Source organism: Tursiops truncatus, chromosome 3 (assembly GCF_011762595.2).
Source record: "Tursiops truncatus isolate mTurTru1 chromosome 3, mTurTru1.mat.Y, whole genome shotgun sequence".
Classification (NCBI taxonomy): Eukaryota; Metazoa; Chordata; class Mammalia; order Artiodactyla; family Delphinidae; genus Tursiops; species Tursiops truncatus.
The window spans coordinates 119472083-119495361 of record NC_047036.1 but is presented as its reverse complement, the minus strand read 5'-3'; the positions used below and the strand labels follow the sequence as shown (position 1 = coordinate 119495361).

General features: G+C 36.8%; 1 protein-coding gene across 11 annotated transcripts in view; it reads left to right on the top strand.

The window, feature by feature from the left end:
• NR3C1 (nuclear receptor subfamily 3 group C member 1) overlaps positions 1-23279 on the top strand; it is a 131036-nt gene that overhangs the window by 77722 nt on the left and 30035 nt on the right. For 10 of the 11 annotated variants that reach the window (XR_012330897.1, XR_012330898.1, XM_073802650.1 and 7 more), the window contains exon 3: positions 20012-20178. Coding sequence is in view for 9 of the 11 variants with exons in the window: in XM_073802650.1 (XP_073658751.1) it covers positions 20012-20178 (167 nt within the window). In the remaining 2 variants the exon portion in view is untranslated. The remainder of the gene's footprint in view (positions 1-20011; positions 20179-23279) is intronic. The other variant, XM_033853352.2, reaches the window with a different exon arrangement.

The window sequence follows — 23279 nt, the reverse complement described above, 5'->3', positions numbered from 1 at the left end:
TTTTTCTTTGGAGCAATGACTTGTTTAATATATTTCAGGCTTTTGACTTAACCAAGTAATATAGGTTAATATTTTGAAACTACAAGAGCTTAGAAAACATCTGAAAGAAGAGTTTTGCATACGCCCACAGATTGAAAAGTTGTTTCATTTTTAATAGATGAGCTGCCTTCATTATGTATACTTAATGGCTGGCACTCAAAAATATTTGGTAAATGAATGATACCATCTTTCAAAATATTTAACCCTCCCAGAAGGCAGAACCAAGGTTTGGATCTTCTAAATTTTTGCATTTCCATGTAAATTTTGAGAGTCAGCTTGTCAGTTTCTACACACACACAAAAAGCCTGCTGAGATTATGATTGGTATTGCATTCAGTTTATAAATCAATATGGTGAGAACACACATAACTAACATTTTATATCCTTCCATTTAGTTAGATCTTCTTTAGTTTCTTTCAACAATGTTTTCTAATTTTCCCTTAGAGCTCTTACCTTTTTTTCCCATTTATTCCTATGTTTTGTGTGTATATATATGTATTTGTTTTGCTGTACTCATAAGTGACATTAATTTTAAATTTCATTTTTGAATTGTTTGTTGCAATATATAGAAAGAGGGTTGATGTTTGTATATTGTGCTCTGTCACCATACTAAATGTATTGATTTATTCCAATTTCTTTTTAGCCAGTATTTCTTTGAATATCTTTCTGCTTCGTTCTCACTGTCTTCCACTTCTGAGACTTCATTTACATGTGTGTTAGGCCATCTGATATCGTCTCTCAGGTCCCTTAAGTACTATTAATTTTTCATCAAGTCTTTTTTACCTCTCTGTTCTTCAGACCATATGAAAATTCCATGGATATTGCGTATGTAACAGTTCACTTAATCCTCCTGTTTTTTGTAAGGTACCTCTGCCCTCAGCTCTGTCTGGAATCCTTCATTCCAGAGCCCTTTTATTTTGCTCTTTACAGAGAAAGGCCTTCAATCTTCTGTCTAGGAGGGGATAGATAGGGTGAAAGGAAGGATGATAACTTCTAGTTTCAAAAACTGGGATCAGAATAACAGAGGAATCCACCTTGGAGGAAACAGAAAATATGCAGAGAGAAGGGACTTTCCAAAAACCTATCATCTATATGCTCAGAGATAAGAAAAATATTGCATTCATCAAATAAGAGTAAGGGGCTTTAAAAAAGGGAAGACGTTTTGGAGAATAAAAGCAAACTCTTGGAAATTAAAAAGGTGACAGCATAGATGCAAAGCTCAGTAGAAGGATAGGGATATTAACCCAGAAATAAGAGCAAAGAGACAAAGAAATGGAAAATAGGAGAGAAAATGAGAGGACCAAAGAGTTCCAGAAAGAGAAAATGTAGACAACAAAAGGAAAGAAATCATCAGGGATTGGAATAGGAGATGTAATATAGGGATTAAGTTATTTGTGCCTTTCCCTATTTATTTTACTTAGAGTTTGAAAAAGAATTTACTATAGAACAAAGCATACATAAGAATAAACAAAACACACGTATATACAATTTATTGAATAATTATAAAGCTAGCACTTGTGTCAGTATCATGCAGGAAAAGAAAAAGAACATTGCCAGTACCCTGGAAGCCTGCAGTGTGACCTTCCCAGATTACAGTCCCATTTTGCTCCCCCTCCCTAGAGGTAACCACTATCCTGATACTTACAATTATTTTCTTGCTTTCCTTACTACCTATACATACACCCTTAAACAATATCTTAGTTTGCATCTTTTTGAAATTTAATGAATAGAATAATATTACATGTATTATTTTGTGTCTAGTTTCTTTCTTTCTACATTACATAATTCATCCATGTTCCTATATTTAACTGTAGTTCACTGCTGTTTAGAATTGTACCACTGTTTATATATCCGTTCCATTATTATGAACATTTGAGTAGTTTCTAGTTTTGGTTTATTAACAAAAAATGCTGCTGTCAGCATTGGTATACATTTTACTGTATATGCACATTAATGTCTTGATGAATATTAATTTCTTGGTGTATGTCAGGTGGTGCAGTTGCTGGATCATAGGATATTCTTGTCTTCATCTTTACTGGGTAATGCCAAACTGCCTTTAAAAGTGATGTACCATTTAAACTCAGTTCCTTCTTATTGTTAAATGTTTAATTTTTGGCAATCTGGTGTGTATGTAAAATGGTATTTTATAGTGGTTCTAATTTACATTTCCCTGATTACTAACAAGGCTCATAAAATTTTGGAATTCCTATCTTATAAAGTATCTGTATAAGTTTTTTGTCCATTTTTTCTAGCAGGTTTTCTGTCCTTTTATTTGAAACGTAAATTTGTAAATATTCTCAGAGGACAAGTGGCTGGGGTGCTTTTCCTTAGATTTTAGCCTAAATCCTGTATCATTTTGTCAGTTCACGAGTGCTTTTAAGGTGATTTTTCAAAACATTTTTTATCCAGCATTTTGTTTTTGTCAGGCAAGTTGGCCGCATAACCTGGCCTCCCATTTCTAACAAAGAAAGCTGTAAATGCTCAACAGACTTGGAACCAATCTTCCTGATTTTGACCCAACCTTTAACCCAAGTTTCTGAGCTTTTTGGAAGTTCTGTCATACTAATTAGGTTGCTTCTTAGCTTTCCCCACTGGTAACTTAACAGACCCCAGGACACTCAATCCAATATAAAATATTGCTGGTATTATCTCTTCTCTTTTTCCCCCCCAGCGCTATTGTGGTATAATTGACAAAAAAATCACTTCTCTTATCTTTATTCTTAGAGGTTTATGCCTTTTAAAACAAATGTCATTACTCTCATTTTACTGGGCTCCAGAGGGAGCTGAAATAAAAGCTTGCGTTAAAAATATCATCTTTAACCAGAACTATAGATGGCTGGTCATTTTATTTTCAAGCTCACAGACACTTCAAACAATAATATGGCTAAAAGAAGTATTAAGTGAGCAACAGTACAGGCTCTGATCATCATAGACTGTACCATCAGACTTGAAATATTTTTAAATTGATTTAAAGTTAGGGCTTTATAGATACATCCTCAGTGGACTAAGTGTTGAAATAATGTCTGAAACATTCTTATAAATCAAGAGAAGACAAATACCCCAGTAGAGAACTAGGCAGTGATCATCGCTTGACAGCTGACCAGATTTGTTTTCTGTTTGGAGTGGATGCAGGGACATGCATGTGCCTGCTTTCCTGGAACCAAGGGGAGGGTAGGCAGTTTAACACCATGTGTGAAAAGCCCTAAATTATCCATTGGCTTTCCTTGACCTTCTAGGTATTTAACTTAAGTATATAATCAAAGCTGTTTGGAAAGGTTTATGCAGTGGTATTTATAATAGTGAAAAAACAAAAACAAAGAGTGACCAATAATGAGGGACTGGCGAAGTTAAAACTTTGCCACCATCAGAGAATCATGTAGTAAAAGGTTATCTATTGACATATAGGACGTTTTCTCAAAATGCTAAGTAACGAACAACAAATGAACCATGTCTCACATATAAAACGCTGAGCCATCTATAGTATTATCCCCAAAATAAATAAGATGAAGGATTTGTATAGAAGTGTTTGCTGGGTTTTCTCTGACAAAAGTAAGATGGCATTTCTTTTCTAATTTAAACTTTTTGGTGTTTTCCAAATTTCTTAACTAAATATTATTTTTATAATTTTAAAAAGTATCTTCCAGTTTAGCTTTATTTGGCAAATTACTTTTTTAATGTATCTACTTGTATATTTCTAAATGAATGTAAAGCAATAATCTTGGAGTAGATTATGGATTAGATATAAAGAAATAAACTAGGAAAAAATAGTTTGGGCTTTTTATGGACATAGTAACAAGTTTTCCTCAGTGTGGGGATCATAGTTGTATTGAGTTTATTCAGTTTTCCTTTCCCACATGAATGAAAAATGGGGCAAGTCCACACCTAGAACCGCCTTAGCAAGTAACACTCTACTGCACATGATGCTTGCAGGAAGAAAAGCAATTTTCTATTCCAAATGAGACCTTCAAGCCCACAAATAGAGTCAACGAGTCATTTCAGCTACCCACTGCAGTGGCAAGAAAAGTGTGAGTCTTTCATGGTCTCTACCGTAAAACTGTTTCTCATTCTTTTCAGGCTTACACTACATTTCAGAAATAAAAATTATCTTTATATTACTCTTTTTGGGGACTATGAGAAAAATTGAAATTTCAGACAGGGATGTCAGATCTGCACTGGTATTCAGCACGTTGTTTCCTGCATACAGAACTAACTGCTTACATAAGAACTCAATTTTAAAACACTCTCTAATGGCTGACTGTTCACGTTCTTATTCTTTTAAGGAAGGGATGTGGTTTAGTTAAAAACAATTTTTGTAATACTTTTGATAAAGTGTTTAAGATAAGTTTGTGAGAATACAGCGTTGATTTTGTTTTTAAATCTTATGCAAATTATTTTAGAAAAAGAATTACTATTATTTGATCATAATTGCATATCAAATTCAGAGCTTGTAGATTGCAAGTTTCCCACTGCAACAGTAGCTCCCATTTATCTGTTCTCAAAAAAGTGCTGCTCGTGCCCTTGAAATTTTTATACTCCTAGGAATATCCCCAAAACTTTTTAAAGCAAAAATCATGTCATCACTTGCTTTCAGAGTTTCTTTCCCATTCCCATATGGTTTCTGAAATGTTAGCAGACACCATTTTAGAAGAAACAAGTTACTTGTCTAATATTCTAAATTGAACTGCAGTAATCTACAGAAAAATTAAAGCTTGCTTGTTCTTTATTAAGTTCAGCAAAGTGAAACTATATGATAGCTTATGTTGCTTATCACTGTTATGAAATTTTATTGAGAAAATCTGTACATAGATAAACATTGAAGTCATAGTACATTATATTTTCAGTATGTTTTGACTGATATTTAATTATATAATTTAGCAAAGGAATTTTAGAACAATTCACATGTGTTTTCAAAATGTAGTCACCCTTTTTCATCTATGTCTGGAGAATGCACGGTAAATAGATAATAAATGAGTATTGGTGAAAAGTAGTAATTCTAGATCTATGGTAACTGTTACTTTGGGTATCACTTGACCTTAGTTTCTCTGAAATAGGAGCTCTTAACATCCTATTATCACTATAATGTTGTACTAATTTAATCTACCATATAGTTAGCCAGAAGTCTATTATTACTGTATGTGCTAAAAATTTAAAAAGCAGTAGACTTTTCAAATAAACTGAAAATACATCTAAATAATTTTTTTTAATTTGAATTCTGATTCAGATTTAGACTTTGCCTCTCAGTATTATTTTTTATTTTATATTGGAGTATAGTTGATTAACAATGTGTCAGTTTTGGGTGTACAGCAAAGTGATTCAGTTATATATATATATATACATGTATCTGTTCTTTTTGAAACTCTTTTCCCATTTGGGTTATTACAGAGTATTCAGCAGAGTTCCCTGTGCTATACAGTAGGTGCTTGTTGTTAATCTGTTTTAAATATAGCAGTGTGCACGTCAATCCCAAACTCCTAATCTATCCCCGCTGCCCCCAACCATAAGTTCGTTCTCTAAGTATGTGAGTCTGTTTTGTAAATAAGTTCATTTATATCTTTTTTTTTAGATTCCACATATAAGTGATGTCATATTTGTCTTTCTCTGACTTACTTCACTTAGTATGATAATCTCTAGGTCCGTCCATGTTGCTGCACATGGCATTGTTTCATTCTTTTTAATAGTGGAATAATATGACATTGTATATATGTTCCACATCTTCTTTATCCATTCCTCTGTCAGTGGACATTTAGGTGGCTTCCATGTCTTGGCTATTATAAATAGTGCTGCAATGAACATTAGGGTGCCTGTATCCTTTTGAACCATGTTTTTCTCTGGATATATGCCCAGGAGTGGGATTGCAGGGTCATATGGTAGCTCTATTTTTAGTTTTTTAAGGAACTTCCACACTGTTCTCCATAGTGGCTGCACCAGTTTACTTTCCCACCAACATTGTAGGAGGGATCCCTTCTCTCCACACCCTCTTCAGCATTTATTGTTTGTGGACTTTTTGATGATAGCCATTTTGACTGGTGTGAGGTGATACCTCATTGTAGTTTTGATTTGCATTTCTCTAATAATTAATGATGTTGAGCATCTTTTCATGTGCCTCTTGGCCATCTGTATGTCTTCTTTGGAGAAATGTGTATTTAGGTCTTCTACCCATTTTTCGATTGGAATGTTTGGTTTTTTGATATTGAGCCTCATGAGCTGTTTGTAAATTTTGGAAATTAATCCCGTGTCGGTCACATCGTTTTCAAATATTTTCTCTCATTCTGTGGGTTATCTTTTCATTTTGTTTATGGCTGTGCAAAAGCTTTTGATTTTAATTAGGGCCCATTTGTTTGTTTTTGTTATTTCCATTACTCTAGGAAATGGATCGAAAAACATCTTGGTGCAATTTATGTCAAAGACTGTTCTGCCTATGTTTCCCTCTAAGAGTTTTACAGTATCCAGTCTTACATTTAGGTCTTTAATCCATTTTGAGTTTATTTTTGCATATGGTGTTAAAGAGTGTTCTAGTTTCAATCTTTTACATGTAGCTGTCCAGTTTTCCCAGCACCACTTATTGAAGAGACTGTCTTTTCTCCATTGTATAGTCTTGCCTCCTTTGTCGTAGATCGATTGACCATAGGTGCGTGGGTTTATTTCTGGGCTTTCTATCTTGTACCATTGATCTATATTTCTGTTTTTGTGCCAGTACCATACTGTTTTGGTGACTGTCGCTTTGTAGTATAGTCTGAAGTCAGGGTGCCTGATTCCTCCAGCTCTGTTTTTCTTTCTCTAGATTGCTTTGGCTATTCAGGGTCTTTCATGTCTCCACACAAATTTTTAAGGTTTTTTTGTTCTAGTTCTGTGAAAAATGCCATTGGTAATTTGATAGGGATTGTACTGAATCTGTAGATTGCCTTGGGTAGTATAGTCATTTTGACAATATTAATTCGTCCAGGTTAAGACCATGGTGTATCTCCGTCTGTGTCATCTTTGATTTCTTTCATCAGTGTATTATGGTTTTCCAAGTATGGGGCTTTTGCCTTCTTAGGTAGGTTTTATTCCGAGGTATTTTATTCTTTTCGATGTGATGGTAAATGGGATAGTTTCTTGAATTTCTCTTTCTGATCTTTCATTGTTAGTGTATAGAAATGCAACAGATTTCTGTGTATTGATTTTGTATAAAGGGTCCTGGGACTAGTTCTCTAACTAGTTGAGCTTTAATTTCTAAGTCCTGAGTTTCAATTTATGCTTCTATACAATGGGATTAGTAACATCTGCTTTCAGGATATTAATGAGGATTACAGAGTATATATCAGGTGCCTAAGACGTAAGAAGTGCTAAATGGTAGCTGTTATTATATAGTCCAGTTGAATATATAATTCTACTACCCTAGCACCTTTTTTAAATTAAATAACTACAGTGTTGTTTGTTTTTTTTTTTTGGCTCTATCAGTCTTCTTGACATCAGTGGACATGTTAATTTATGTCCATGATTTTCTTCTAGTCAATAGATGTAAATCTTCCATCTATAAAACTGGTAGTGTGGCTAGACAGCTCCTTTCTAGTTAAGGCTGTATCCTATTAAGTGTTACGAATTTTTCAAACTAATACAGAAATTATTCACATCATTGTATATCCCCAGCTGGATACTTTGGTGGAGTAGTATATTTCATAAAAATTAAATGCATTTCAAAAAATTCTAAGGTCTAATATGGTAGTCAGGCATAACTGCTTCAAAGCTCCTCTAAGGGCAAAAATGGTGTTTTGAATATGCAAAACACTTCTATTTCTATTTTTGTATTTTTGATACGAGGTCTCTGTGTTATTAACTCATAATTTAATGGCTCGTGTGACATTGTCTTAATAATGTAGAATGTGAATATGCTAATTTAAGACTTAAGTCAGTATAACAAGAATCTAAAGGAAAAATGGAAGTGACTAGGATACTTTTGTATCTTTTTAATTATAGATAATTTCTACTTCATTGTGATAACAAGGATAGTCAGAAGAAGGAAAAACAGAAATTATTTTTGATGTTTACCTTTACCTCAGGACTATCTACTTGATGACTCACACACTCTTTTAAAAACTCTGTCAAGCTGAACAGATATTACCCTGCGGGTCCCTGCCAGATAACACAGTGATGAGGGTAAGGAGCCTGGATTTTGGAATCAGACAGTGCTGAATTCAAATCCAGATTGTGCTAATGCGACTTTGGCCAAACGCCTGGCTTAATTTCTGTATTCTCATTTGTAAAATGGACTAGTGGTAAGGATTATTTGAGATAATACATTTATTAAAGTCCTTAGCCATGGATCTTGGTTTGCAAAACTAAAAGTCAACCAATTGGTGTCCAATACTATTATTACTATGATGGGAGTGTTTTGTTCCACCTACCTGAAAACCTTCCCAGTCTTAAATTTTTCATCTAACTGCCTGCATTGCAGATGTCCCTAGAAGAGGAAGGAAGAAAGGAATAAGTAACCTTTACATCATTCCAGAGACTAATTTCTTATTCCTTTCTTCCTTCCTCTTCTAGGGACAAGTTCACCAATGTTCTCACTGTATATAAATACTTCAAATTATTCCTTTAAATTGTTTCAGTGGATATCTTAGAATCAGGGTGTGAAGTGAGAGCATCATCATCAAAACCTGAGGGAAATGCATATCAGTAAGGAAGTTCTCATACTAATGTAAGAATCTAATTTAGAATCAAGTCTTGGCTTTTGACTGAAGGTGGGAGTATGTGGCTTTAGACCAAGTTCAGGTTGGTTTTGAGGGTTTTGTTCTTTCCTTTATACTAAAATAAAAATGAATGTAGACACAGCTGTTCTGCATTTTGTTTGATTTTATAAACATCTTAGTAGGAATTGTGCTAATTGTACAGTATGAGATATACATTAGTGTGACTAAATTTTCAAATGATACACAGACTGTCGCACAATTATAAGGCAATTGTTTTTACCTATTTGACCTGCTCTGGCAATCCTTATTTGGCCAGAAATCTTTTGCAGATCATGTTCGGAAGCAGGCACAGGGAATTTGCTTCCTTTTGCTGTATATCACTGAGACATCAAACCACAGCCCTCAAAGTAGAAGGCAGTTCATCCCTCAATTTGAAGACCTAGATCCACCTCATCTTCTCAGTTTTGCCACTTCATTGTAGGGAGGGAGGTGGAATACTGGTTGAGAACGCTGATTTTGGTGTCAGAAAGCTAGGCATTTGAATCCTGACTTTGCTAGTCACTGTGTCACTGTAGGCAAGTCAGCTTCTCTAAATCTGCTTCCTCATCTGTAAAACACTGAAAACAGTACCCACCTCGTACGTTTGTGGAGAGGATTAAAGGGGATAATGTATATAAAGAAAGAAAGAGCTTGCAGAGTGGCTCCTAGTAGTAGTGAGGTGATAGATGTTTATGAGATTGTACCCATAATACAGTTAACATGTTAGCTGCCTCAGATTCTTTTGCAGAGTATAAAAAGATGTAACATATAAGTAAGCTAAATAAAATAACATATACTGGACACTGTAACAAGATGCTGGTGATATAAGAGGCCTAAGACATGGACCCTACCTAAAAGGAATTATTGATGGAAATATAAATCAAAAGATACCATGTGTAAAGTGCTACATGGCAGTGTTTAAGGGAGTCTAGAGGTTGTCTTGGATCAGAAAGGCCACGGCAGACACTCCAGGCTGGAAGAAGAGATCTCAGGACAAGCTTCGAGGGAAATGAGGCACATAGTAGTCCCTTCATAAATACTTGTAGAGGGACTTCCCTGGTGGTCCAGTGGATGGGACTCTGCGCTCCCAATGCAGGGGCCCTGGGTTTGATCTGTGGTCAGGGAACTAGATCCCTCCTGCCGCAACTAAAAAAGATCCCGCACATGATGAGGAGGATCCCATGTGCCACAACTAAGACCCGGTGCAGCCAAATAAATAAATAAAATAAATATTAAATAAAAAATAAATATTTGTGGAATATAGGATCCCTAAGGTGATAAAGAAACCAAATGGTTCGTGTAGAGGAGTGGGAAGACATATAATTGGAGAAAGAAAGAGGAACCAGATTGTGGACCATGTTGGGCTTGTACTGCTTATTACACGGAAGGGCCTCGGAGATTTTTAATTATGATGAGAAAAATGAGTTTTAGCGTTGTAGGGGACATAATGGAAAGAGAAGCAGCCAGAGCCAGGAGGACTACTTAGTATAAACCACTGCAGTGGTTAAGGCAGGAGGTGAGGGAAGACATGCATTAAGATGGAGGCAGAGTGGACAGAAAGGGAAACATACATCATAGGGAATAATAAATAGGATGTGGAAAAGAGCTGGAATTGGCAACTAAGTACTAAGGGTTACTAAGTATAGTGAGAGGAAGTCAGGTCTCTGAGAACAGAGTAAGATATTTAGAAATATGTGGTGGTTGTAGTTGAGGTGGAAATGCACAGCGTTTTTTTCTTGTCAAGCGTTTCACAGCAGTTATATTACAAATTACAGTAAATGATCAAAATTCCAGAATCCAAAAATTAAATAATTTCCTTCAAACTAATGTAAAATGAAATAAAATACAAACCATCAACTTAACACTATTCTAAATTAAAGTACAAACCCAAAACAGACCACAGTTGTGAAACCTACGAAGTAGACACACATGACTGAAACCAAAGAGGACTCCCGAAGTCCAAATAACTGAACGTACAAAATACAAAAGATGCAGGTACAAGCCCCAATTAAAGCTTATAATGGAATTACAAATAATTATAATAACCACAGCATTCAGCTATGGGACTTGACTCCTAAGTTACCCACTGAGTAGCACTGTAGGAAGACAAGGTATTACCACCCCACTCCCTAAAAATAAAACCCAAGTAAAACTACAAATACATTGGTATATGAGAAAAAACAAGTCATGAAAGGACATTCTTAAAAATTAATCACAACTGAGATTCAAGCTCAAAAATTTTGTTCTTGCCTTATTTGAAGATGTCACATTCATAATTCTGCATGTACTAAATCATAGTTATTCTTGTGTGCTCTTAAGAAGAAAGCATCAGATAGAACAAAATCAGGTCTTCATTCTAGAAATAACCATGTAATGAAAAAAGTTTTCTCCTCACTGTGCTTGCTACTTACTCTTGGTCTTAGTGTTCTGTTACTAGAACATCATTACTCCTCCCTTCATTGAAACTCATGTCCCTCAGTGCAGGCCTGAGCAAATGGAACTGAAAACATGAAACAAGATTTCATCTCTTAGGAACTAAGTTACCCAGCACAGCCACTAGACTGAGGACTGATCCTTCCAGAGAGAAAGAAACACAGAGGAAAACACGTTAGATTAGACTTTAAGAAAGGAGCATATAGATAGGGTGACCATATTCTCTCTTCATATAAATAAAAATACAGGTCCAAAGAAGTCTTTCACAGACCCAAGTATATTCTTGCCTACTTCCTACCCCTACCTTGGGAAATAGTGACAGCTTCTTTGGAGTTTATTGATTCAACTCCTTCATTTTACAGACAGGGAAACTAAGTGCAGAGATGTTAAATGACAGGCCATTGGTGTCTCAGAGATCTAAAAAAAGACATCTCCTCCAACAGTCATCCTTTACTGAAAATGTTCCTGGACACTACAGTACAGCTTTACAGAACAGGCTTTGTTGCTCTAACCTCCTCCCTAAGATGAGTGAGTATAAATGATGCATAGTTTGAGGAAACTGTCTTAGTAGGCACCTAAAGTTAAAACCAATAGAAACCTCTCTCAACAAATGCAAAGCAAAGAGATTAATCAGTCTTTTTTTTTTTTTTTGGCTTGCTAAATAAGATAAAATGCACTCTGCTAAAACCATTTAACAGAAATATTGTGAAAGCCTTCCCCCAGAGTATTTTTCTATTTGATTTGAAAACTATTCCATAGCTTATTATCAAACAAATCAGTAATCCTTTAGCTAATGCAGGGATAAATGGGCAGTCAGAAAATATAATCACCTGGTGTGTGCAGCTGAGTATTTACATGTTTCCTAATGAACAAAGATAAGAAAAGTGCAGGTGACTGTAATGTGTAAAAATCACCTCTTAGTGCTAGTGCTAGAGGGAAAAATAAAAGCAAATTACTAACTCAAGCTAATCACTAAACTGGTATAGTCCCTGGCCTCAGCTCTGTTTTGAATCTCTTTTTGGACTTGTCTTGAATCAAAGAATATTTACAGCTACCTCAGTAGGGCAGTTGCTCCATTTTAAAAGATAGTTTAGAAGGTCTTACAATAAGTTTCTGGTCCTTGTTGAATTTTCTTTTTTTTTTTTCTCACTTTATGTTGCTTAAAGATTTATAGCAAGGATTTCTTAACCTCAGCACTGTTGACATGGAAGCTGGATAATTATTTGTTGTGGAAGACTGTCTGCTGTGCATTGTGGGAGGCTTAGCAGCACCCTAGCCTCTTCTCACTAGATACCAGTGGCATTTCCCGAGTTGTGACAACCAAAAATGTCTCCAGAGGTAGCCAGATGTCCCCTGGGGAGTAAAACTGCTCCCGATTGAGAACCACTGCTTTATGGTATTAGGACAAAAACTGGTAAGCCAGTGAGAATATACCTATTCCATTTGTAGTTGGTAAAAATTAATCGAGTTGTAGCAGCTTTATTTCCAGGATTTTTTCCCACGTTAATATTTGCTGTCTGAGATAATATCAGTTTTGCTTTTTTCCAAAATGAATTTCTTGCATTTCATTGAAAAATTGTTGATTAAATTCACTTAAATTGAAGGCTAAGCCAACCACACCATTTGGGTTTATCGTAGTTTATCGTCTCTCTTCCTTCCTCCGTGGGGGAAAGCCTCTCACTTAGTAAGCAATACTGTATCATTTCGCCAAGTACATTACAGTCCCCATTTAGAAATAAGGCAATTGAGATTTAGAGACATTAAAAGGTCACGAAGCTACTACACTGCAGTTAGGTTATGAATTCTAGCATGTCTGACTTAAAGTCCTCACTGTCCTCTTTAACAGCAGTTCTCAACATGTGATCTATGGACCCCTGGGAGTCCCCATTCCTTTCAAAACTATTTTCATGATAATACATAGTCTTTATTTGCATTTTTCACTCTGTTGACATTTGCACTGATGGTACCAAAACCAATGATGAGTAAAACTGCTGGTGTCTTAGGGTACAGTAGTCATTGTATTTAACTGCAGTATACTCACAGTTAAAGAAGAAAGCAAGCCAGTTCCACTTAAAGATACCTTTGAGGAAGCAATATACTAATTCACTTAAATCTCCACCCTTTAATATATGTGTCTTCTTAATATCCATTTTGTGTAAAGCACTTATGCTGCATATGGTATTTGATGGTTGTCTCAAACAGTCTTACATGTGCTTTTCTTTAAGTTGAGAGTTGAACAAACTACTTTTTTCATGGTATAGAATGGATAAACTACGGGTTTTCAGCCTTGGGAATTTGGCAAATGTTTTCTCAGAAATGACTGAAGTGAGCTTATCACTTCAAGGAAGACAAGTGACAGTACTTGTTGCCAATCAATAAAAATTAGAGTTTCCCAAACAAAATGCAGAATTTTGGAAACCTTGTATCTGCCACTGTGAGCTTGACAAATACAACTCTTACATTGTATAATGAACTGTGTCAACATTTGGAAGATCTGCATAACTTAGTGAACCAGTATTTTCCAAATGACTAATGCATGACAGTTCAAAATCATGCATGGGTAAAAGATCCATTCAAAGTACAAGACAGACCAGTGGATTTTAATGTAACACAGGTACAAAAAAGTGCACTGATAGGGTTTTAGATTCCTCATTGCAACACTAACGTTCACGAAACTAAACTGTCGATTTTTGGTGCAGAATCAAGAAAGAATATCTACAATTACCTGAACTTAAGTTTCTGGAGGACCATTAACCTTCCCCTGTCTCACAGAGAACGTTCTTCAAAGCACTTCTCATTCCTTGGGATCCTCCAGAAAGGAAGGAGAAGTTGGGGGAAGGGAGAAAAAAGGAGTTAATGCCTGAGGGTTAAGGAGAAACATATTGTTTGATGATCACCAAGCGTGTGCCACTACTTTATGTAACTCAAATATATAATCTACACAGAAGATCCTAAAATGGTACTAATAAGGAAAAAGAGTCAAGGGTTTATCAGCCAGCCACTGTCACACAGTTGTTAAAGCACTGGAGCTAGGATGTAAGTCCAGATTTGTCTATATATATAGCTGAATCACTTCTTAGTAGTACTACCATGACACTGAAGCAGCCAAAAATATTCTGCTACTCCTACCTAGATCAAAGTTTCTAGGTCCACTGTCATTTCAGTAACACATTTTCATGTATGATATGACCTCTGTATCCTCACAGTGCATGGCATACAGATACCAGGAATCGTGCTGAAAGGGTGTAATTTACCCGCACGTTTTACATGTTTCTTAAGGTGTGTGTAACTTCCATCCATCCGTGATCCTCCTTTCATCAACTGCCTTTCTTGCAAGAAAATTAAATAGAAAAACCTGCTTTATACGTATCTTTTCTCTCTCTAATGTAAACTCAGTAGCCTCAGGAATAACTTGATGTCCAGCACTCTTTCCATTTTGAGTGGGAGACAGCATTCAAGTATTCACCTGAAACAACATATTTTGCTATTTCCACTCTTCACTTAAAAGAAAGTTCTCTGGATACAGTCAGTTCATAGTAGAACCTCTTAGCATCTCCAGAATGTTTGTTTGACACAGCTGTAAACACACACTGAGCAAAAGACGGGGACAATTCAGCTTTTCTGTTCAAAAGCGGGTGTAGGGCTTCCCTGGTGGCGCAATGGTTGAGAGTCCGCCTGCCGATGCAGGGGACACGGGTTCGTGCCCCGGTCCGGGAAGATCCCACATGCCGCGGGGCGGCTGGGCCCGTGAGCCATGGCCGCTGAGCCTGCGCGTCCAGAGCCTGTGCTCCGCAACGGGAGAGGCCACAACAGTGAGAGGCCCGTGTACCGCCAAAAAAAAAAGCGGGGGGGCGTGTAATATGCAGTCTTCTTATGGTGTGCTTTTTCTTTCTTGTTGTCACGTGTCTTTATTAAAAGATGATGATTCTGTATGGTTTTCCTTTGAGTTCTAACCATTTTGTTGAACCAACCCCGCCCTTTTAGCAGTATCATAGGGTCACAGTTGCAATTGAATAACATTTTGTGTTCTTTCATTTCTCCCAATGGGGTTCACTGTAGGCCATCATAGTGCTCATATTTGTGTGACAAAAACTGATTTTTTTTCATTGATGTCAGTGGTACACTTAGCAGCTTTCCATGTATTTAGTTTTTATCTGATGTAGCCTAGAATGACTGCCAGAAGGGATGCCGAAGGCCTGACTTAAGTTCCAGATTCTTAGTTGCAGTTTGATCAGTCCATTTGTTCATGTAGTTTTTTTTTTTCTTTTTTTTTTATGTCTGCATTGGGTCTTCATTGCTGCGCGCGGGCTATCTCTAGTTGCGGCGAGCAGGGGCTACTTTTCATTGCAGTGCACAGGCTTCTCATTGCGGTGGCTTCTCTTGTTGCAGAGCACGGGCTCTAGGTGCATGGGCTTCAGTAGTTGTGGCTCACGGGCTCTAGAGCGCAGGCTCAGCAGTTGTGGCGTGTGGGCTTAGTTGCTCCGCGGCTTGTGAGATCTTCTCGGACCAGGGCTCAAACCTGTGCATTGGCAGGAGGACTCAAACCTTCTCGGACCGGGGCTCAAACCAGGGCTCAAACCTGTGCATTGGCAGGAGGACTCAACCACTGTGCCACCAGGGAAGCCCTGTTCATTTAGTTTTAACTTTCTCTTTTGTTTGCCATCTCTAGCTCACAGTTGAGTGGCCTGAACGTGTTTTGCATGTGCTCTAATTATAACTGAGAATTTGGGAATACTGTCCTAGATTTTAGACTTAATACTACTTACATAATACTTATATCAGGCTTTCTCATAAAATCTTGTTTTCCTGAAAGAGAAAACAATGAACATTTATCAGGTGCCTGCTGGAGGGAGGGAGGAACTATGTGCTAGACTTCCTGTGTGTTCTCTTGTTTTCACAACACACACACAGGTGATGTCCTTCGAGTTTACTTGTGAGAAAACAGAGGTTCAAAGTAGTAGATACCTATCCAAGGTCACATAAGCTTTGAAATGGTAGAACTGGGATCTGAAACATGTCAATTTGACCACAAACAGGCTCCCTGATCAACCTCCAGCAACTGCGTGACCTCATCTAGAGGTGATGGCATCCTTTTCACAGGGTTGTTGAGAGGACAGATGAGATTCTATTCATGAAAGTGTATTAATACTATAAAATACTACCAAAGTACTGTTTAAACATTTTTAATATGTATTTCTGTGTGAGTGTGTGTGTGTATATATATATAAAATTAGTTGAGGAAACATTGTAGAGTTAACCTTTCAAATCAATAAATATTGCACTTATTTTCCATAAACTAAATATACAAACAACTGGATGGTCCCTAAAAATAGATGTCAGATGACAGAGATTGGCTGAGCAGGAATAGGAGCATCTTCAGAACAGAAGCCAAGGAATTTTTTGCTTCCCTAACACATTGCTCTGTTCACTCACTCCAAGACCTTCCTACTTCTCTGTAAAACTCTGGCCCAGAGCAGCTCTGCTACATTAGTCACAAGTTTCCATTAATCAAGGATGGTTCGTGCCAGACCTACAGCAGAGTCATTTCAGGTTATTCTCTTCCATTGTAGGCTTTCAATATGCACTCAGTACACTCTCCCAAATCTAGCAGGGGATCAATGCCTTGTGATGCAGAAGCATCCAGAAATTCTCCTTGACAGTGTTCAGAGAACAATATGAAACCCTGGGGCCTATTCCCAGAACTGGAGTGGTGGGAATGCTGTCAGTCGCTAAGCCTCTAGATAAACATAGGGTTGGCTAGCTTCGTTTGAGGACAGAATTCAGGGGGAGCTTTGGAGTTTATCGACCTAATTATTTAAAGTGACATTTACAAAACAAATTGTCATTCTACAATTAACTTTAACTTTTTAAATATTTATTTATTTAAAATGTTTGGCTGCGTTGGGTCTTCGTTGCTGGGCGGGGGCTATTCTTCGTTGCGGTGCACGGGCTTCTCATTGCGGTGCCTTCTCGTTGCAGAGCACGGGCTCTAGGCGCGCAGGCTTCAGTAGTTGTGGTTCACGGGCTCTAGAGCACAGGCTCAGTAGTTGTGGCGCACGGGCTTAGTTGCTTCATGGCATGTGGGATCTTCCTGGACCAGGGCTCAAACCCGTGTCCCCTGCATTGGCAGGCAGATGCTTAACCACTATGCCAGCAGGGAAGTCCAACTTTTAACTTTTATTCCAAAAATAGAATAACAAAAAAATGTTACTTAATAAATATAATTTCTAACCATGTTAATTACCCAAACAATTTCTTAAGTCAGTTTGCTCTGTGATTTAGTTTAAGCATATTCGTAATTGAGATTTAATAATAATTTATTATTTATGAATAATTTATCCCTAAATGCCATCTCTTTTAGAGAATAGGCAGATAAAGAAAATCTCAGGGAGAGATTTCTTATATAGGTGATGAACAATACACTTTTAATGTGTAAAGTTCCAAAATCAACAGATTGCTACCATCCGTATGTTTGAAGAACACATGACCAGAGAAGGAATTAGCAGTCTCTAGAAACTATTTTCAGGGACTCTTTTTTTTTGTTTGTTTTGTTTTTGTTTTTTTTTTTGTTTTTACGGTACGTGGGCCCCTCACTGTTGTGGCCTCTCCCGTTGCGGAGCACAGGCTGCGGACGCGCAGGCTCAGCGGCCATGGCTCACGGGCCCAGCCGCTCCGCGGCATGTGGGATCTTCCCGGACCGGGGCACGAACCCGTGTCCCCTGCATCGGCAGGCAGACTCTCAACCACTGCGCCACCAGGGAAGCCCCCAGGGACTCTTTTTAGTTACACAAGGTTAGAAAGGTTAGGAACTCTTTTGAGTTATACAGTACACAATACAGTTTGGGTTCTAAAGTTAGCATGTAAGATGAACATTCCTTAGAAATATACAACATTGGAAACCACTGTATCATCTATAATGAAGGTTTTATAGTTAATCTTTCCTCTAGCATTAAAGGGATCACTGTTTCGTTGGTTTATAAAAATATATCTTTATAAGCAAATGTGGCAAAATGTTGAGAATTGGTGAGTATAAGTAAAGACTATACATCCATTGCACAATACTTTCAACTTTTGAGTGTTTGAAAATTCTCAAAACAACAAGTTAGAAAAGGAATATTTATCTTTTGTGGTGAGAAATCTACAAAATGAAAACAAGACCTAGCAGGAGAAGCAGATTCCCATTTTCCATCTTTTTCTCCAGGGCATATGTACACAGAGTGGGGAGGGCAGCATAGTCCTTACTGTTGAAAGCCCAGTGCTGGAAAAAAGTCTTACTTGCTGCAAGCCAGACTAGAAAGTTGTAGGAGGTAATGTTTCTGCACCATTCTCTTCTAAGTCATAAAAAACTGTCATTTCAGCTAGGATGACATTGGAATGAGAGATGCTGGACCAAACTTTAATACAGTCATACCTCAGAGATACTGCTGGTTTGGTTCCAGACCACAGCAAGAAAGAAAATGTTGCAATAAAGCAAGTCACTTTCCAGTGCATGTAAAAGTTATGTTTACACTATACTATAGTCTGTTAAGTGTGCAGTGTGTCTGAAAAACAATGTATATACCTTAATTTTAAAATACTTTGTTGGGCATATACCCAGAGAAAACCATAATTCAGAAAGACACATGCACCCCAATGTTCATTGCAGCACCATTTACAATAGCCAGGTCACGGAAGCAACCTAAATGCCCATCGACAGACAAATGGATAAAGAAGATGTGGTACATGTATACAATGGAATATTACTCAACCATAAAAAGGAACAAAGTTGGGTCATTTGTAGAGATGTGGATGGATCTAGAGACTGTCATACAGAGTGAACTAAGAAAGAGAAAAATATCATATGTTAATGCATATATGTGGAACCTAGAAAAATGGTACAGATGAACCGGTTTGCAGGGCTGAAATAGAGACACAGATGTAGAGAACAAACCTATGGGCACCAAGGGGGGAAAGGGGTGTGTGTGTGTGATGAACTGGGAGATTGGGATTGACATGTATACACTAATATGGATAAAATAGATAACTAGTAAGAACGTGCTGTATAAAAAATAAAATAAAATTCAAAAAAAATACTTTGTTGCTAAAAAATACTAACCATCTGACAATTTTGCAGCATTTGTTAAGTGCAATAAAGTGAAGCACAATAGAACAAATGATGTGTATATTGTAAGAAATTTTAACTCAAGCAGAGGAATGGGTAGAATTGTAATGAGACTTGAATGAAATTAGAAAGATCCCTGTACAATATCTTAAAATTAGAGGAAAAAAAATGATGTCCTAAGGAATCTTTGGCGGTTGATGGAATATATATCTCTTGATCATGGTGGTAGTTACACAATTATCCATGTAACAAAACTCATCAATTGTATACTTATAAATGGTTAATGTTATTGTATGTAAATGATACTTTAGTAAAGGTGATTATAAACAACTCCCAAGCAACTAAAAATTATAATATCTAAGTCCATTCTTTTTAAGGGATACGTTTTTTTTTTTTTTGCCACGCCCCATGGCTTCTGGGATTTCAGTTCCTTGACCAAAGATTGAACCTGGACTACGGCAGTGAAAGTACCAAATCCTAACCACCAGACCCCAGGGAACTCCCAGGGAATACTTAAAAAGAAATTACCTCACTCTTAATTTTGTATAGAAGAATAAAACGTTATTTGACTATATCTAGGTAGGATATTTTAATGCTTGCTAGTACTTGAAGCCAGAGTTCAGTGTGAACATGCTCACTGTGGAGTGAGAAGGTAAGAGAACTGTATTTTGATACTTCTGTGACAGTCATGACAGTTAAATCGTCACACTGCTTTCTTCCTTTTTTAGCCCTGGAATGAGACCAGATGTAAGCTCTCCTCCATCCAGCTCCTCAGCAGCAACGGGACCACCTCCCAAACTCTGCCTAGTGTGCTCTGATGAAGCTTCGGGATGTCATTATGGGGTCTTAACTTGTGGAAGCTGTAAAGTATTCTTCAAAAGAGCAGTGGAAGGTAGTGTGTGTTTTGAAGAGTTTTATTATTTCTCTGGTTCCTATTTCTCAGAGTGGATTCTGAAATTTCTATTATATGCAAAGCCTATTAAGGCTAGAAGTCAGTAAAAGCAGGGGGAGGAGGGTAGCTCCTAAGTGCTCTAGTGGGGAAGAGATACTTTAAAAAACAAACTAGAATAAAATAGAAAACTATAAACTGAAGGGAGGGAGTATGGTCAGAGAACAGAAGATAACTAAGAAAGTGCTATCATGTGAAATGATGGTGTTAGGTTTCAGCAGTAACTAGTGCTCATTGTGTTAGTATTATGGGCTTTAATTCCCATGAATTAGCTGGTTTTAAAGCCACCAACTATTCCAGTCTGGCAAAAATGAGTGATAATGAGAACTGTGAGGGGGAAAAGTGTTTTGTTTTGTTTTCCAATAAGCCAGGCCTGTGCTTTGTGATATAAATGTGGTGTAAGACCTGATCCCTGCTCTCTGGGAGGTCACAGTGTACTTGGAAGTGAAAGATGACTTAACAGTTACAAGGTACAGAGATTATAATACAGAGGAGCAAGTGACAAACTGCCTGAGGAGGTCAGGAAAGAAGGTGTTTTAGAGGAGGTGACTTCACTTGACAAGTATTTATATTCATGTAAATTTTACCCTTGTTACAGATTCAGCCTGCACATCAGCTCCTTACAGAAGGAAAAATTCATTCCATAAGCAAATTATTGGAAGTCACACTAAAATTTTCTAATATGACCAGTGAATCCTCTTAGAAAAAACTGTTTTGTAATTTGGTTATTTGTAAAGCATTTGGAAGGCAGTGTGGCCTGAATGGATTACCTAAAGCTCTGATTAGATAATTAGATTTTTTAAAAATTAACGTATTCATTCACAGTACGAGAAAGATTATTATCTGGCTTCAGTTGAGTTTGCATGTCCTTAAGAGTTAGATGAGTCATTTTCTTTTGTTTGGATTGCTTTTCATATATTAACAAACTATAAAATTACTTGTGTTATCCCGCAGAGAGCACGGGGATGCAGGCTTTAACCAGTTTGGTATCATCCAACTACTGAGTAGAGTCATTAAGTAAAGCCCACCCCTAATTAATGCAATGTCTCTAACAAAGTAGATGTTATTTACCACAGACAGAAGCTTCTTCTTGTCCTTACTTTATTCAGCACTTTCTTCACTGATTAGTTCTTTCCATGGTATATATAAATGCAGTGATAACAGTATTACAGTATTTCTGTACATCAAAATAATATTGACAAATTTTAATTCTGAAAGTGAAATTCAGAATGAGACAATGGAGCCTTAAGAGAAATACAGGAATTAAAAAAATTTTTTTTTTCATTTGTCCTCATTTTAACTAAAATCATTCCTTAAAACAGGGCTACAAATTCCAATTCCAGTGCCTACAGGGACTGAGTGTGGGTCATTCTGGCCAAATATAATACAACTGGGCAAGGAAGGGCAGTTATTTATGTTAGAGAGTGCAAGCATGCCCTACCTAAAAGCATCCAAATGCAATTTAAAAAAGAAAAAAAAAGCTAAACATACTACAAATAAGACATCACTGCAGGCCATATGCCCTCTGGCCTTAATCTCTGCTTTAGAATTAAATTCTTATACTTGTTTTAAGGTAAAATTTCATTGAATATTAGCTATACTATTTCAAAATGTATACCTTACAAGTATTTCAGTTAAATATGATAGCTAGATTACATGATTAATAAGAAAGGTTAAAATGTGAACTGTGTTAAGTAAATCCTTTATTTGGACTTAAATTTTCTCCAGGGTCACTTCCAGCTCTAAAATTCTGTAATCATTTGCTAAACTAACTTCATGGCAGTTCTACTTTTCCTTTCTAGACATGATAGAAATCTGTTTTTAAGTCCAGATACATATTTTGGAGCACTTTCTTGAACACTTACAAAGATGAAGCTTGTATGATTTTCATTACACTACATTCATTCCATTTTTTTTAACACCTGCTAGATATTATAGGTTGTCCACCAAACTGGCAAAGTATTGTAAATACCCAAACATTTAAATATTTTTAGGAAATTTGCAAAAGTTTTACTTATTTATTATCCATACAACCCAGATCGAGGATTGATATTTTGAATTTTTTCATTCATTATTCTAGGAGTTGCTTTTTTGCATACAGAGAAGAATTTGGGTAGCTCCATTTCTTGAGATGTATACTAGCTGAATGATCTTTTTTTTCTCTGAGTCCCTTTTTCTTATGTTCCCTTTGCACAAATTGCATATAATCTTTGTTGGTGGGTCATAATGGAGATGGATATCAGCTACCCTTCATTTATGACGTACCAAGCACTATGTTTTATATGTCATACCACTTAATTAACAGCTCTGTGGGATCTTAGATGCTATTATGATCCATATTTGACAGACTAGGAAACTGAAGCTCACACAGTTTGACAGAGCTAGGATTCAAACATAGCTGTCTCCAAACAGGCTCTTAATCTCAATGCTACACTGACTTCCTGAAAGGATAAAAATCGCATCTCCTGGCCGTTTATAATCTAGTTAAATACTGAGATGAAAGCAATAACAAGGGAATTATTTACTAGCTAGTGTTTATTGAGTGCTTACAATGTGCTAGGCACTATTTTAAGAACCTTCTACACAACTGCCTTTAACCCTTGCAGAAGCACAGCAAGGTAAGTGCTAATTTTCCAACTTTACAGATGGAGAAACAGGGGGTTCGGGAAGGTTAATAAACATTACTAAGATCACACAGCTAGGCAGTAGAGCTGCAAATCAGACCAAGGGCTTCCTGGCCCTTTGCCAAGTGCACTTTGCACTATACCACACAGTTTTTGAGAGCAGTAAAGAAAGATGCTCAAGCTGACAGTCACAGTTCACATTTGAAACTTGGATACTTCCAGTAGGGTATACAAACTACAGAAAACCCTAGGACATGCCCTTTGCTGTGCTGCCCATTTCCTATACCACTTTCATTATCTTGATCATGTCCAAGCATCACTGTTCTATTTACTACCTAATATTTTTCTTGGATCACTCTTGTTTATAACTTTATTTTAAAACAACTTTACTATCTCTACCGTATTAGTTATCTATTGATGTGT